General features: G+C 43.7%; 1 protein-coding gene across 8 annotated transcripts in view; it reads right to left on the bottom strand.

The window, feature by feature from the left end:
• Window positions 1-15,192, bottom strand: part of MCF2 (MCF.2 cell line derived transforming sequence) — a 73,590-nt gene that overhangs the window by 28,506 nt on the left and 29,892 nt on the right. For 4 of the 8 annotated variants that reach the window (XR_014543602.1, XR_014543603.1, XM_083595554.1 and 1 more), the window contains 10 exons: window positions 13,715-13,834; window positions 12,327-12,443; window positions 10,601-10,750; window positions 8,140-8,264; window positions 6,975-7,089; window positions 6,456-6,575; window positions 5,813-6,004; window positions 3,913-4,104; window positions 3,397-3,568; window positions 454-542 (listed from right to left, as the gene is read on the bottom strand). Coding sequence is in view for 6 of the 8 variants with exons in the window: in XM_083595554.1 (XP_083451680.1) it covers window positions 454-542; window positions 3,397-3,568; window positions 3,913-4,104; window positions 5,813-6,004; window positions 6,456-6,575; window positions 6,975-7,089; window positions 8,140-8,264; window positions 10,601-10,750; window positions 12,327-12,443; window positions 13,715-13,834 (1,392 nt within the window). In the remaining 2 variants the exon portion in view is untranslated. Of the gene's footprint in view, window positions 1-453; window positions 543-3,396; window positions 3,569-3,912; window positions 4,105-5,812; window positions 6,005-6,455; window positions 6,576-6,974; window positions 7,090-8,139; window positions 8,265-10,596; window positions 10,751-12,326; window positions 12,444-13,714; window positions 13,835-15,192 lie in introns of all 8 variants that reach the window. The other 4 variants (XM_083595555.1, XM_083595559.1, XM_083595558.1 and 1 more) reach the window with 2 other exon arrangements.

Here is a 15,192-nt window from a genome sequence, read left to right on the forward strand (position 1 = left end):
GAAAAATGTTGGAATGAAATTACATGGCTTTAGTAGAAATGTTATAAGGAGTTAAGTACAAATAAGTTTTATGGTATTAATGGTAAGATAAGGTTAAAATAAATTAAGATAATTATATGACAGAAAACAGAGAAAGATGGAAAGGATTTGCTGAAATAATTAATAACTAGAATACAAAAAAGGGAGGTGTGAGGAGGTCGATGAAACAAGTAAATGAAAGACAAAGATATGGAAATATTGGGTGTGTTTTTAATTGTTTTTGCTTTTGTTTTTGTTTTGATGTATTTTTTTTGTTTTTTTATGTATTGTAATGTATTGATTTGTTTTGTTTAATCTTTCTCTTTTCTTCTTCTTTCTGTAATCTTTAAACTCTTAATAAATATTATTTTTTTTTTTAAAAAAAAAAGATTTTGTGGACGTCACACTTGTACTTAAACATTTTTAATCACCTACCTTGCGGGAACTTTGAGATTTCCTTGAAGTCTTCTTCCCAGGCAGTGAGATATCAAATGAGAATTTCAAACTGGAATTAAAATCTACACCTTGGACATAAGAAAAAGAAGAAAGGCAGATTATAGTCTACAAGTTACAGATTACTTTTGTGCAAAGGAATTACATTAAACTACATTACACCACCTGTTTAAAAGGTAGATATGTTCAGTTAGTTAATGCTGGAAACAAAATAGATGTGAGTGTGTTCCTGTGTGCACACGTTTTAACAAACAGGACGAAACATTTTAAAAGAGAAAAAAAGTTATTGGGGGGAGCTATTAATTATAACAAAAGATTTGAAAATAAATAAATGGCGTTTAGGAAACAAAAGAATTTTTTTACTAAGTAATCACACAGAATTTGAAATGAACAAAATCTGAGATTAAAAGTTAAAAATTCATAATCTGACAAGGTACCAGGAAAAGGTCTGAAGCATCCTATTTTGCTTTACTGCCTCTTCAAGTTGCATTTTTATTTTTTATTAAATTTGCATACCACCATTCTCTGCAGATCACAGGGCATTGGGTTATATCCTACTCGGAGTAGACCCATTGAAGTGGCTACATATGGACTATGTAAATGTCACTACTCTTGACTGTCGTTAAGCTGGCCACTATTTGACTTATTTTGTACATAACTCTGAGATCTAATATTATTATTATTCCTTTATATACCTCTTTTCACTCCAAAAGCCCCCCCCCCAAAAAAGAAGAGTGGCTAATAATATTTTATTAAACAACAGATAATGTGCTATATCCAGCTTTGATGGCATTTCTTGGGTAATTAAATTTCCCAAGTAAACCTGCACCATCAAGCCACCATATTGTTGTGGAGCTAGCATTTATTCATGCAAAACTTTATTTATTTAAAGTACTTCTACACCAAACTTCAGCTTAAAAACACCCAGGACATCTATCTATCAATCAATCATTTAGAAACACTCATAAAAAACTACAATTCCCGGGATTCTTTGAGGGTAGCCATGATGTCTGTTTAGAGTGGTATAAAACTGTTTTAAACTCATAATGCAGCTGGGCCACACTGAAAGGATTTCTGGATATAACGGAAGGGTGGAAATACTGATAAGGTTACACATATCACTCTACCCAGCCCAAGTCCTTTAATACACATATTTCCTATAAAATCTAACCATATATATTTTCTATGTTAAAAAGAATCTAAAATAAGGCCCCTCAAAGGAAAGGCGATGGAGATCCTTTCCAGGAGAAGATGCAACTGAGGAAGAAAAGGAACAGTATCTAATTTTATTGACATAGATAATTGTTGAATATCCGTTAGATAGAAGAAGCACCTTTAATGAAGTAATAGGCAAAGGATGTTGGGAGAAAAACAGACGCAGAAGAATGCAAACAGATATGAAGAGAAGCTGCCCCATCTTCAAACTGCGCTGTTGCAAAAATAAAACGGTTACAACATTACTACTTCCACAAGGTCTCATTGATGTCGGACAGCATCATCAGAAAGAAAATCCCAAATAAGGTAGAGGGTTTTAACTGCATTTGCCCGGCTGCCTACAACCTCTTAAAATGGCACTTCTGTGAGAGATCCCTAAGGATGTTAACTGGGAGAAACCCTAAATTAGCATATACCAAATACATAAATAGCACAATCCCAGTTTGGGCTGGACAACCAGTGGTTTGCGGAGCACAAATGACAGTTCCCAGGGGGTTCAATAAAATGATCATTTCTGCTGACAGTCTGAGATTACAGAAATCAAAATGTCTTGTTCACATGTTACACTGAACACAGGTAAAAGCTGTCTATGTATGTATAACTATTTATATGAAAGAGTGTTACACTTGCAGATTTGCACAGCTTAGCTTTATCAAAACACAGGTACACAGACTGTGGACTCATCTATACAGCTGCAAATATAATGTTTTAGGTGTGTTTTAAGTGCATTATACAAATGTGGCACTAGATGGCGAGGATGAGCTTAGGGCAAATTCAATATATTTTTCAAAACTTTTTTTTATTTAAAAAAAGCAATTTCGCAACGTTTTTTATATGTGTCTAGATTCTACCTGTGTTATTGTTGAATGTCACATGTGAATAAGTGCATAAATGTACAGCTCAACTATTTGTGTACATGGATTGTTTACTCGTTGAATGTAACACGTGAACAGCCTTGGAGGGCCACCTGCGAACCAAAACACTTTGCCTGAGAGCTGTCCTGTACTGTAGTTGGAGCACCCAGAGGAATGTAGTCCTCCTTTAAGGTAGAGGGACCCCTGACCATGAGGTCCAGTTGTGGCCGACTCTGGTGTTGCAGCGCTCATCTTGCTTTACTGGCCGAGGGAGCTTTCGAACTGCTTTCGGGCTGCTAGGTTGGCAGGAGCAGGGACCGAGCAATGCGAGCTCACCCCGTTGCGGGGATTCGAACCGCCAACCTTCTGATCGGCAAGCCCTAGGCTCTGTGGTTTAATCCACAGCGCCACCAGTGTCCCAGTAGTCCTCCTTTAGAAGACATCTAAAATCTTCAAGCAGAAGTTCCTCTCCAGCAATCACACTGCACACTTATGTCTCCCATTATGTAAAGAGTGGGCAGAAAGCAGTCACATATTAAAAGTGCAATACAGATGAATAATTCAGATTGCAAAAGGGATTCCCTCCATACTATATTAAGTGGAGGCTATGAGAGATATAAATAACAATCAGTTTGGGTTATTTTTTGAAGACACTGTAGGGTACTTAAAGAACACACTTGCAAAACAGCTCTGAGGACTAGAGAAGGAAAAGACATTGGTGCCTTCCACAGTTAGCTTCACTCTCTGATCGCACATACAAAGAAATCTACGACATTCTCAAGCCCATTCTCATTCCATCTTCCCCACGGTTGCCTAATGAACATTTCTGAATGACGTAACTTTAAAAGCAGGTTACCATGTTTGGGGGAAAACAAAGGAGACTTCGACCGGGGTGGGTTTTCTGGCCGTGGGGCTACCAGCTGCACAGGGCGTGCTTGTTTGTCCGCTAGCTTTTTGAAGCAAGCCTGCCTGTTCTCGAACATGCTCCGCACATTCTCAAGCTTCATCTGGACCATCTGTATCCGAGCCTGCAGATTCCAAAAAGGAAAACCCCATAAGCAAATCTTGCAGAATTGGCTTGTCACATATCACGGGTGTTTGATCAAGCCTAGCTCCTGTGAAGCGGAGGTCAGTTTGAGACACAATATCGGATCTCCTAGTAGTTCAGGCTAGTGATCAGCTCTAATCTGGAAGCCTCCATAAGAGTCAGGGACCCACTTTGGCGTAAAGCCTGGGAGGCAACCCCAGCCTAGGCCAACAAGCTTAATTGCTCCAGTATTTTCAGATTGTTGGATTCAAGGCTAGCACACTGTGTAGCGGAGCTCTTGCTATCACGGCCAGCACAAATGCGATTCCTCTACCACAGGCCTACCTTTAGTTCAGGAGTTAAGATGGGCTCAAAGTCAGAGTACAGGGTTTGTGGATCAGCATATAAATGCAGCGAAGAACTCTCAAGGAAATTCTCTATGTCTTGGAGAGCTTTCTGGGCACCTTCTCGAGACTGGCATTTATCCATCTGCTGGTTGGCTAGAAGGTAGGCTCCTTCATCGCAGCACTCCAGGGCCTGGTGAAAAAACATGAGTAGGAACAGGTTGGTGGTCATGCCTAGGGTAATGACCAACTGGCAGTCTGTAGGCAGCAGTGGACTTCCCCTCTCCCATCTGTTATGAACAGGCTTAGAGGACAGGAGGAGATTCAAGGTGGAAGTATTGTCTCCAATGTCCTCTTTCAACCAGCTCCAGCAACTACCTAACCCTCTTATTCTGCTGCATTGTTGTCATCATGTGCTTTGAATCCAGTGCCAGGAAAATCACGGGTCACCCTTATTAAGGAGACCTCCTACACTGTCCTAGACAGAAGAGGTGGCTCCTCTATCATTCTCTGACTCTGGGGGTGACTCCTCCATAGCTTCTCCTGTTCCACAGACATGCTTTGACATGCAACTGCAGAATCAGCTATGAGCTCTTAAAGGGAGGGGCAGTGGAAGAGAAGGTCCAGTCTGTAAGTCTGAGTACTGCTAGGCCATAAGACCTGCAAAAGCAGCCAGAACTTCCAGGATTCCCAAGCGTTTCCCAAGTGCTGTTGTTGGTCTATGGAGGACAGAAAAGGGAGCCAACTATAACTCAGCTAGCCACATGAGAAGACCCCCTGAGGTTTCTTGCAGAGCTTAGGCTTCTTGGAGACCAGTAAGACCTGCAGCAGCAGTTGGAACTTATTTGTTAATTAAATTCCAAAATACAACACCAAAAAATAAAAATAAACCTCCAAGTCTATTTTTCTTTGTTATATTGAATTTGCTAATTGTTTACATTTTTTGTCCACTTTGAATTTATTGAATATGTTTTGTAAACTGACTTCTCTCCCCCACCCTAAAGCTTTTGATGACTGATTGTTTGTTACAGGCTGCTTTGGGCACGGAGTTCACTGTGGAAAGGCAGCATTTAAATGCCTCTGGTCCACAGCAGAGCAACATCTTCTGCAGCTCAGCCTGCAATTTCCTATGAGACCTGTCCAGGGTCCTGATCTGCCTTGCCTTGGCCAGATCAGACCGGATCTTGACAATTTCTACCACTTCCCCTGCAAGCCCCAAGGCCTGTGGTCCTGATCTCCCCTGTCTCTTGACATTTAACAGGCAGCCTGTGTGGTTTGAAATCAACTGTGCAGGCAAAGGCATCCCACTTTGAACACCCCAGTGAGTAGCCAACTGTCAAGGCTCGCAAAGTGGCATGCATAGATCTTTCCACAGAGCTGTGCAGGATCAGCAGTACCAGCAAAAACGAACATACAAAAACACCCTTTCATTCCAGCCATGTCTTTGCCTGTGCCACAGCTGGTATCATTGATGGGCATGGCTGGGCCAAATAAGGACACCTAATTAGGCTCCAGACTGGAGGTTCCCTGCTCCTGGCCTACAAAATTAGAATCCTGAACCAACAAGAAGTCAACTCCACAATCCAGGATGATGCAATAGTATAATTTCATCTTCTTCTACATTATCTATTCTGGGGAAGAGGAAGGAGCTATCTGGGACACTGAAGCCTCAGAAATGCTATTTAGCCTTCCCTCTGGCTTCTTTAATTTCGAGAAGGTTTCACTCCCACACTTGCAAACTTGTAAATTAAAACTGGGGTTCTGTGGCTAGTAGCCCATCCTGCCCTCCTGCAAGATCACAGCAGATGCACAGCTCCATCCTTTGCCATGCAGAGTTGGACTCTGAAAGCAACGCTCTGTCATTCATTCACTGTGTCTGGAGGTCCACCTCTCGACATTACCTGCTGCAGAGAAGTGAGAAGGTCCAAGGTTCTTTGGAGCTGGTTGTGCTTCCTTTTGATCTCCTCCAGCAAGATATCCGAATGGTGCCGCAGCTCATTACACTGCTGGCAGATCAAGTTGAGGGCGTAGTGGTGGTTGGTTGCCAACTGGTGCCCATGAAGGATCACAACCTGAGCCTTCCCTGTCAACTCCTGTGTAACATCCAAATAAAAGAGGGGGTAGAAGTTATATATCTAGACTGTGTGAGGCCTCTCTATCTAGCCCTCAAAGCTCTTCCCAGGCAACACCTTCTCTCCCCAGTCACACACTGTCCCTACTTCACAGCCTCTTTGAACGTTCTTTCCTGGCTGGAATGTGTCCTTGAACTCTGATCATGCCCCTTGCTTGTGAGGATGGAGGCAAAATGTGAGAGAAAGCAGCCTACTGCACAAAGGCAACGCTTACAGTTGTTGCTCTGCCAACTTTTGTCCCTTGTGTCATCTGCTGAAGAGATGTCAGAGTGCCCCCCACCTCCAGCCACCCTGGCCAATAGTCAGGGGTCTTGGAAGCTGTAGTACAGCACCATGGAACACCTCCCCATCCCTGCTCTAGGTGGGTTAGGATGGCTGTTCCTCACTGACACCAACTGGATGGCGCTCTCACCTGTGCCATTTTGTTCAAGTTTTCCAGATCCAACACCCTCTGTTTTACTTGAGAGACATTATCTCCAGTATCTTGCAGCTCCCTTTGCTTCTCCATTAAAAATTCAATGGCTTTACTGAGCTAAAAGGAAGAGGAAATTTTGTCAAAAAGAAAAACAAAAACAGGAGGGGCACAATATTATTTAAAGCACAGTGTGGTCTACACATCCCTCTTTGCTCTGTTTTCACTTGAAAGTGTTGCGTTATATTTGAGCAAGGAAGACATCTGAAGCTAAGCAACCAGAGAATGGGGGTGGCGGGGGTGGTCTTCTGCCCACCACTGGCTCCAGCTCCACACATCAAAGGAGCCACGCCCCCCATGACTTCTCCTGCAGATCAAAGGCCCTTCGCAGGGGGAAAAGGTCCTCTATACCTTTCAAGCACACAGTAGTTGAAAGCTACTGTGTGGGTCGAATGAATATTAAGAAACGCCAGCAATAGTTTCTTACTCAAGACTGATGGGATGGGGATCTCATCCTACCTCTTGGAAATGTTGCTCGAATTTCCAAAGCTGCAAATACTGCTCCATCTTCAGCTGATGTTTCTCCCAGAATCCATCAAAAGCAATTTCCATTTCATGTAACTGTGCAAGCAACCTTTTTTTCACAAGAGGGAGCTGATTTAGTTATCCATTAAATCATTAATAAAATCATTAATAAAAGAAAATCATTAATAAAAACAATAAAAAACCCTCAACTGCATTTCTACCAAGTGGTCCCAAGCCATTAAGAAAAGACATTTTTACAAAGAGCTCAACCTCTTAAAAAGAAAAAGAAAAAAGCAGGCACCTTTTAGATTTCACACGATGTCCCTGATGTGGCATCATCAGAAATTTAAATGGACTCCAGCCACGCAATGCCTATTTGGACTGCTGAGGACTGGAAACTCCAGAATCCACCAAGGTACTTTGCCAAGCCCCCATTCCCCGAAAACAACCCTTAGGTGTTGCTGCAACCTCCTTTCACCAGGGAACAAATTGTAGCTTGTCCAAGGGAAAAGAAGGCTGTCCCATTCAGAGGTGGCACAGGTGCAAGACAGGTGAGGATGTTTCCATTGCACACAGAGAAGAAGAGGTTGTATCCAAGGTGGTGGCTTGCCTGCTTGCCCCCCATAACTTTTGCCATTGCTGGGGGGAGGGTGGGAATGCACTCTAATGGGGTGCTTACTTGACCCCAGGCACATGGCTGCTTTCTTCCCCAACAGGAATGGAAGAGTATCTTCCAACCATCACAGACAACACTAAGCTAGATGGACTGTATAAAGATAATTTCCTGTTCGTATTTTGGGGGGAAAGAGCTATTGCTCGGTGGTAGGGCTTCCACATGCAGAAGGTTCTAGGTTCAATTCCCAGCATCTCCAGGTAGGGCTTGGAACATAGTACCCAGCCATTGTGGCTAGCAGTCATTGATAGCCTTTATCCTTAAGTTCTCCTGTGCATTGTTTTGCAGGAAACCTCAGGAGCAGAGAGTGCTCTTATACTCTGGTCCTTCTTATGGGTTCCCAACAGGCATCTGCTTGGCCACTGTGAGAACAGGATTCTGGACAAGATGGGTTGTTGGCATGATCCAACAGGGTTCATCTTACATTTCTATACAGTGATCCTAGCCAACAGCTTTTAAAATGTGCATGATATTCAAAATGCTCACCGGTTGACAGTCTCCCAGTCACCAGATCTCTCCTGTGGTTCCTCTTTGTCAGGTTCATCCATGTCAGGTTCCTCTAAACTACACAGAAGCATGTTTCCTTCTTTGGTCACTGTCGTAATATCTTCCTGCAGCATGTATAATAAGCACTGCTGATTAATATGTCACCAGAACCACCGTGGTGGTCTTCCATTTCCAACTCAATGAGGTGTCAAGGATCACAATTCCAAAAGGAGCCCTCTGAACCCAGCCCTCAACTGGAATCAAATCTACAACACATCTGCACTTGCACCTGCTCAGATCAGTCCCTTGGCCCACCTCACCTGTCCCTGGGTATATTTAGTTTGCAGAAGAGAAGACTAAGGGAAGACATGGTCTTCAAATATATGGTGGGGCTGTCATGCAGAAGATGGAGCAGATTTGACCTCTGTTGTTCTAAAGGCCATAACTAGAAATATTGAGAACTAGAACCACCTAATAAAAACTGAATATGTGTTTTATACTGATCAGCAACAGGACCAGGGGGCTGGACTCTTCCATTGTATTTCCCCATCAATTTTACTGTTTGTGTGAGTGGACCCACAAAAATCGTAGATGACAGATAGCCATAATCTGCCTGGAAGTGCGAGAAATGAGCAACTGGGACCCTGCCTGCTGTATAAGCAGTCCCCCCACAGCAAACTTAGGCACACTTCCAGAGCTGGTTTGCTCTCACTTTGGTTTAGGTATCATGGCTGCTTTTACAGGCACTCTAAACATAATGCCAAGCTCTCCATCAGCCTTATGTAAAGAAGCAGATATGTGCACAAAGGTCCAAGCAGCTTCTATGGAAGAGACACAAACATGGTGCTGCACCATCCATTTTGATCCATCATGACTGCTCTGTTGTGTACCTGAAACATACCACAACTGCTGGATGTGATGCAGGTCTATCAATACCCGTATTAAGAGACTCAACATTAGGAAAACATTCCCAATGGTATGAGCCATTTGACCTTAGAAAATACTCCTTTGAGAGAGCTGGTGGACTCTCCTTCATTGAAGGTACTGAAGCCACAAGCCGTCAGGGACAGGGATGGCTGAATCTGTCACTTTCTCTCGGTTTCTCATTTCCCCAATCTTAAATTCAGTTCTTCACATTTCTGCAGCAAACTGAAAATCTGTCCAAGTTTTAGTTTAATAATAATAATAATCACATTTTTGTATGCAGTTTGGACAAATACACACATTTTTGTTAAGCCGTTTCCCCTAATATAACACAATTTTTGTTTGCTGTTTTATACATACAATTATATGCATACTTTACTCTGACATGTGCATTTTGGCCTATATTACTTGATTGGGGAACCACAATGCAAAATCCAGAGAACTGTGAATTTTGAAGGTTGTGTTTTGTCTTGGAAACTGCAAATTAGGTAGTTTCACCTTCCAATGAGAACTGAATCGATTCCCCCCTTCCGCGAGTCCCTGGTTAGAGATGCTATAGTTGAGGCAAGATCTCTATACAGAGTTCAGAGTCAGAACTGGCAACACTATTTCCTACTCTGTAATTCTAGGATTTCCTTGCTCATAGGCAGAGTGTAAGGTCTAAGGGGACAGAAGTTAATGCAATATTTGCTTATGAAACTTTGTATGTACCATGTGCCTTTCTGAAGTTGTAGAAATAAGAAACAAACAATGACAGCTAGGGCTGAGACACCTAGTTTAAGAAATCACGATCAATCACTTCGAAATGGCAGGATTAATAAGATAGATGCACATCAGTTTGAGCAGGAGTAAAATAATTGCGCTGAAGAATTGCTTTGATGAATGGACTGGATTTCCTTGTCCCTTCCTCCACCCATCAAACATGGCAGCCTTTAGCTAGCATATAGTGATTCCAGGACAATAATATACCATAGCACAGGGGCAAAAGCAAGGAAAGGAAAGCAGGACAGTGAAATGTCATTTCCTCCCTGACATCCCAACCTGTTTATTGAATAGTTGCTTGTGTGGAGATTATATGATGCTCACCCCGCCCAACACCTGCTAGGGAACTAGGTTTGTTGCAGAACCCCTTCACATCTAAATGCAATCTGAATTTGGTCTATGGTCAGAGGCAGTAATGGTTCTGAATACCAGTCGCTGGAAACCAGGGGAGGGAAGAGTGCTCTTATTATGCTCAGGTCCTGCTTTCCGGTTTCTCTTGGGGGCATCTGGTTGGCCACTGTGAGAACAGGATGCTGGACTAGATGGGCCATTGGCCTGATCCCGCAGGCTCTTCCTAGACGCTTATGCTAGTGTGCAATTGAGTCCCACCCCAAAAAAAGTCTAGAATTGCTTCCCACCCCCGCACCAGTGCTTTACTCTAATTGTGCAAACCTAAATCTCCAGTATGGGATTGAACCCTTCCAGCAAAACAGTTATCGAGTCTGGAGGTGACCAAAGTTTTTCACAGGATCAGGTAGTTTCGGATGCAACTTGCCTTCAGCTGATAGTATTTCTCTGTGCGCAGTGCCAGGATGCGTTCAATTGAGTAGGCATCATCTGGGAGCTCTGTTTCTGCCAGCTCCATGCCAAAGGATTGCAACATCTGGGCAATTTCCTTCACTGTTAGTGCAAAGCTTTCTATGGCCTGGGGGAGAAAGTTTTCTGTTAATCAGCTTGGCATGCCGCTTGGTGCTTAAGCCTGATAAAAGCAGCAGTGAGGTATTTATTTATATAGTTGCTTATTTTCATTTAGGAATTGCTTCCCCTGGTGGATTTGCAATGGACAACAAAAAAGCATCGGCAATAAAAACATATTCAGGTCCAATACAGAACAAATTCAGGTCCAATACAGGTATAGACTGGGATAAAAACAAATCTGCACTTTAAAGGATGTTTAGAAAACCAAGGTGTTCCGTAGGCATAAACAGATAATGGAGACTTTCAGACCAGGGGGCTTCCAAATGGCAGGTGCTGCCACACTAAAGGTGTGATTTCCACACAACATGCACCTCCTGGTGATATGGTACCTGCAGGAGAAGGCCCTCTCCTGCAAAGTGCAGTGATTGGTTGGGTATATAAGTGGTGAGATGATGAGCTTTGTACACGAGCATGTCCTGCTAACTGAACACAATGCGTTCTATGGAAATCGTTCATTAGGTGAGCAATTCCACTGATTGCTAAAGGGTAAATTCTAATGTGTTCCTGACCAAGGAACTTTGACCCCACCCAAAAGCCAAAGAAATCCTCAGGAAACCACAGGAGAACCCAGAATAGTTTATCTCTGGTTTGTCTGATCACTCTCCCTCCCTCAGCCAACCAGCGAAAGGCAAACAAGGAAGTAAAAAATGCTCTCTGTTCTGATATCTGAATCAGCAGTGTGTATAGCAAAGTTCAGGTACTGTGTTTGGATATGCGAATTTTCACATAGCGAATGTTCATAGAGGGGACCTACATACACCTACAACTTAGTTCAGCTGTTGTTGGAAGGACTGAAGTTCACCATAGCTCTGTGGCAGAGCAATTTACTTTGCATGCAGAACACTCCAGGTTACATCCCAGAGATCTCCAGTTAAAAGGGATCTAGTACTGTAGCTAATGATGGGAAGTCCCTTCTCTCTTCAGGACCCTGAGAAGCTGCTGGCAGCCAGAGTACTAACATGGGTAGCCAACATGCTGCACTCCAGATATTAGTAGACTCCAGCTCCCATCATCTCTGACTAGTGCCCTTGCTAAGGCTGGTGGGATCTGGAGTCCTGGATGGTAACTTCATGAGCTTCCTGTTGCATGGTCCAGAATTACCCAAGGAATGTTATAATTTTGCATATATGCTAAAGCCTGTGGCACCTACTCTCTCCACTTGCCAGTGCTGCATACCTCTTTGCCTCCCCCTCCCTTGAATCTTTACCTCTGTTCCCTATTCCTCACAGCTTGCACCAAGCCCATTGCCCTAACACCCACCCCTGTCTCCTCAAGCTCCACCCCCTTTTAAAGGGGGGAGGCATTTCACACTTTTACTTGCTAAACCACTGTGTGAAGGGCCTCCCCTCTCTGTTAAACCTTGCTGCAGGCATGCGTAGCCACTCTCCTGGGTGTACCTGCAGTTCCTCACACCACAGTTGACGTGGCATGTGAAATGCAGAGCATGATGACACCTTACATTTTTATGTATATAAGAAGATATTACACACACATTTACAACAGCATTAATGGGAGGAACATACTGTTCTGAAGATGACCCATTCGCTATGGCAATACTCCAAGGTGCCCCCAAATTCAGGTGTTAACTGCTTTTCATCAATGTATGTCAGCAAGTCGCTGACCGAACTCAGCATTACAACCTGGGGGAAGAGAAAAGGGGGAAATAGACCTGTAGCTTAATATTCACAGGGTTAGATTCCTGATTCTGCAGGAGTCATTTCACTGCCAGAACATGTATTCATTTAATCAGCCTTGCAATTAGCCAACCCCAGCCCCAAAACCAAAAATTCCAGAGCCCAGGGTCACCCAATGAAGCTGAAAAGTTGAAAATTCAGGGCAGGCCAAAGGAAGTACTTTGTCACACAGTGTGTGGTTAAACTGTGGAGCCTTCCCCAACAACACATGATGGCAACCTACTACTCAGAAGCCTTTAAACAGGGACTAGAGATGGGTGGATCTGTCCATTTTGGTTTCTCTTCATTTCTCATTTTTCTACTCTTAAGTTCAGCTCTCCGGATTTCCTCAGTAGTTTGCAACTTTTAAAAAGCAAAAGTATGTACACATTTGTATGCAACGGCGCCTTATGTACATACCTTTGCAAAGCAATTTACCCCAATGTTACACGTATTGTATATTGCTTTCATGAACACAGACATTTTTATGTGCATTTTGCCTTCGTAGATGTATTTTTGTACACAATACTTGGCTGGAAAACTACATTTCCAAATTTGGAGAACTGCAAAGTTCGAAGGGTGGCTATGTTTCAGTTTGCACGCTCCTCCTTCCCAAAGCCGACTCCGGCTCAAGGTAGAATGCATGCATTGCAAGCCAAAGCCCAAGGTTTCTCTCCTTTAGAAGAGGCAGAGCCCAATGACAGAGCCATACAGATCAGGCAGGCAGGCAGGCTCGCCACACTCTCTTTGGGGAAGCAATCTGCAATATGGGACACAATTGTGCGGTAGAGAAAGAACGTACTGTTCAGAGCATTCTCACTCAGAAAAACTCTGAGCTCCAGATGTATCCCAACTTTAAAGCTATAATTCAGGGGTGCAGGAGCCTGCAGCCCTCCAGATATTGTTGAACTACAACTCCCATCCTCCATGATCATTGGGCAGGCTTCCAGGGGCTGATGCGAGTTGGGAGCTCCACCCCTTCGCCAGATAAATGCCTGCCAGAGCTTTTAAATATGAATGAATTTAACACTTCACCTCCATTTTTAGCATCATCTTCTAAAGCCCATAAAATGCTCAAGGCTGGTGTTTTGTACTTGTGTGTGTGATTGTCATTTGTATTCACTTTCATTTTAAACAAATGCATTGCAGCTGAACAACAACAGGGAAGGAAAATTCCCTGCAGGTAAAGCTGCAGAGTACAAAAGACAGGGGTGATGCTGTGGCAGCAGGTGTGATACCGGCAGTTTGAGCAGGAAGTCCTCTTGGCTAAACCGAAATCCGATGTCGGTGAAAGTGCGCTGGAAGAATCCTGTGGGCCGCAGGACCATCACTAGGTGCAAGTTGCCAGGAAATGAGGCCTGTGGGGGGAGAAACCAGAGAGCCAGTATTACACACAGAGAGTTCTCCACTATCAAAAAGAAAGTCAGTTTAGAAAATCAGCAGTGACGTTAACCTCCTGTTTTCCCAGCAATATGGCTGCAAACTTTGATACTGTTTTGTGTTTGCGCTTATTAAGGAGTCCAAGGTGGTTCGCCTGCTCCCCATTCCATCGTCACAACAAGCCTGTGAGGTAGGTTAGGCTGAGGTGACTGGCCCAAGGTCACCCAATGAGCTTCATTGGCTGAGTGGGGATTTGAACCCTGGGTCTCCCAAGTCATAGTCCAGTACTCTAGCCATTACACCACACCCTGCCTTTCCATACCAGGAGGTGTTTCCGGAGGGAGCATGGAAAGTGAGCAAACGACACAAAACCATATTCAAAAATTATTTTTGAAGGGAGTAGAAAGGATGCTCCCATCCTTTCTTGTGAGGGGCCATTGAGCAAGAGCAGTGGCTTAGGAGCAGAGCATCTGCTTTGCATGCAGAATGTCCCAGGTGAAATCCCTGGCATCTCTAGGTAGGGCTGGGCAGGTCCCCTGCCTGAAACTCTTGATAGCCACTTACAGTCAGCAGACACAATACTGACCTGAATGCACCAATGGTTTCAACTCAGTTTAAGGCAGTTTCCTGTGCTCTTTATTCAGAACCATGAGGAATAGAATACTACTTTGTTGTTGTTAGAAGTGCCATATCGCGGTGGGACATCTGCTTTGCATGCAGAAGGTCCCAGGTTTAACCCCTGGAACACACCATTGTTGTCAAACAGAGGCTGAGTGAGTTCAGCAGGAAGAACTGGGATGTTTTCCGCTACTGCTGCCTTCTCCCAGCATCTGCAGCCTCAGGCAGCAGTCTTGTTCTGCCTAATGATAGAGCCGGCCCTACTGATCCCAAGTCATTTAAGTTTTGGGAACAGATAAGAACCAGCAAGTTGAATTATCCCCTGTAAGCTAACCAGCAGTAGCCAGCACAGTTGGTATGAGAGTACTTCCATGTAGGAATGAGACAGACAGCCATTAAAACTATTCGCCACAGGAATTTCCCTTCTCCAGACATTTGCGAGGGATTGAGACATTTGCAGCAGTGTGATACTGTTCTGCATGTCTTGTTGATGCTAGTTGCTCTCAGGGAAAACCCGAGGAGAAGACACAGGCTGGTGTTTGCAGCAGACTCTACGTGCATCCCATAGCCACCTAGTTCCAGTCTTATTCCGTCCAATATGGAATAATCAATAGCCCCTTGAAATAGACACATGCCAAATTTTTTGGCACCTGATCTTTGCAGTGTTAACAATGCCCTTCACCAGCCATTTTTTAAACCGCTTTCAGGTATGAGGAGA

This window comes from Podarcis filfolensis (assembly GCF_964270895.1).
Source record: "Podarcis filfolensis genome assembly, chromosome: Z".
In the NCBI taxonomy this organism is placed as follows: Eukaryota; Metazoa; Chordata; class Lepidosauria; order Squamata; family Lacertidae; genus Podarcis; species Podarcis filfolensis.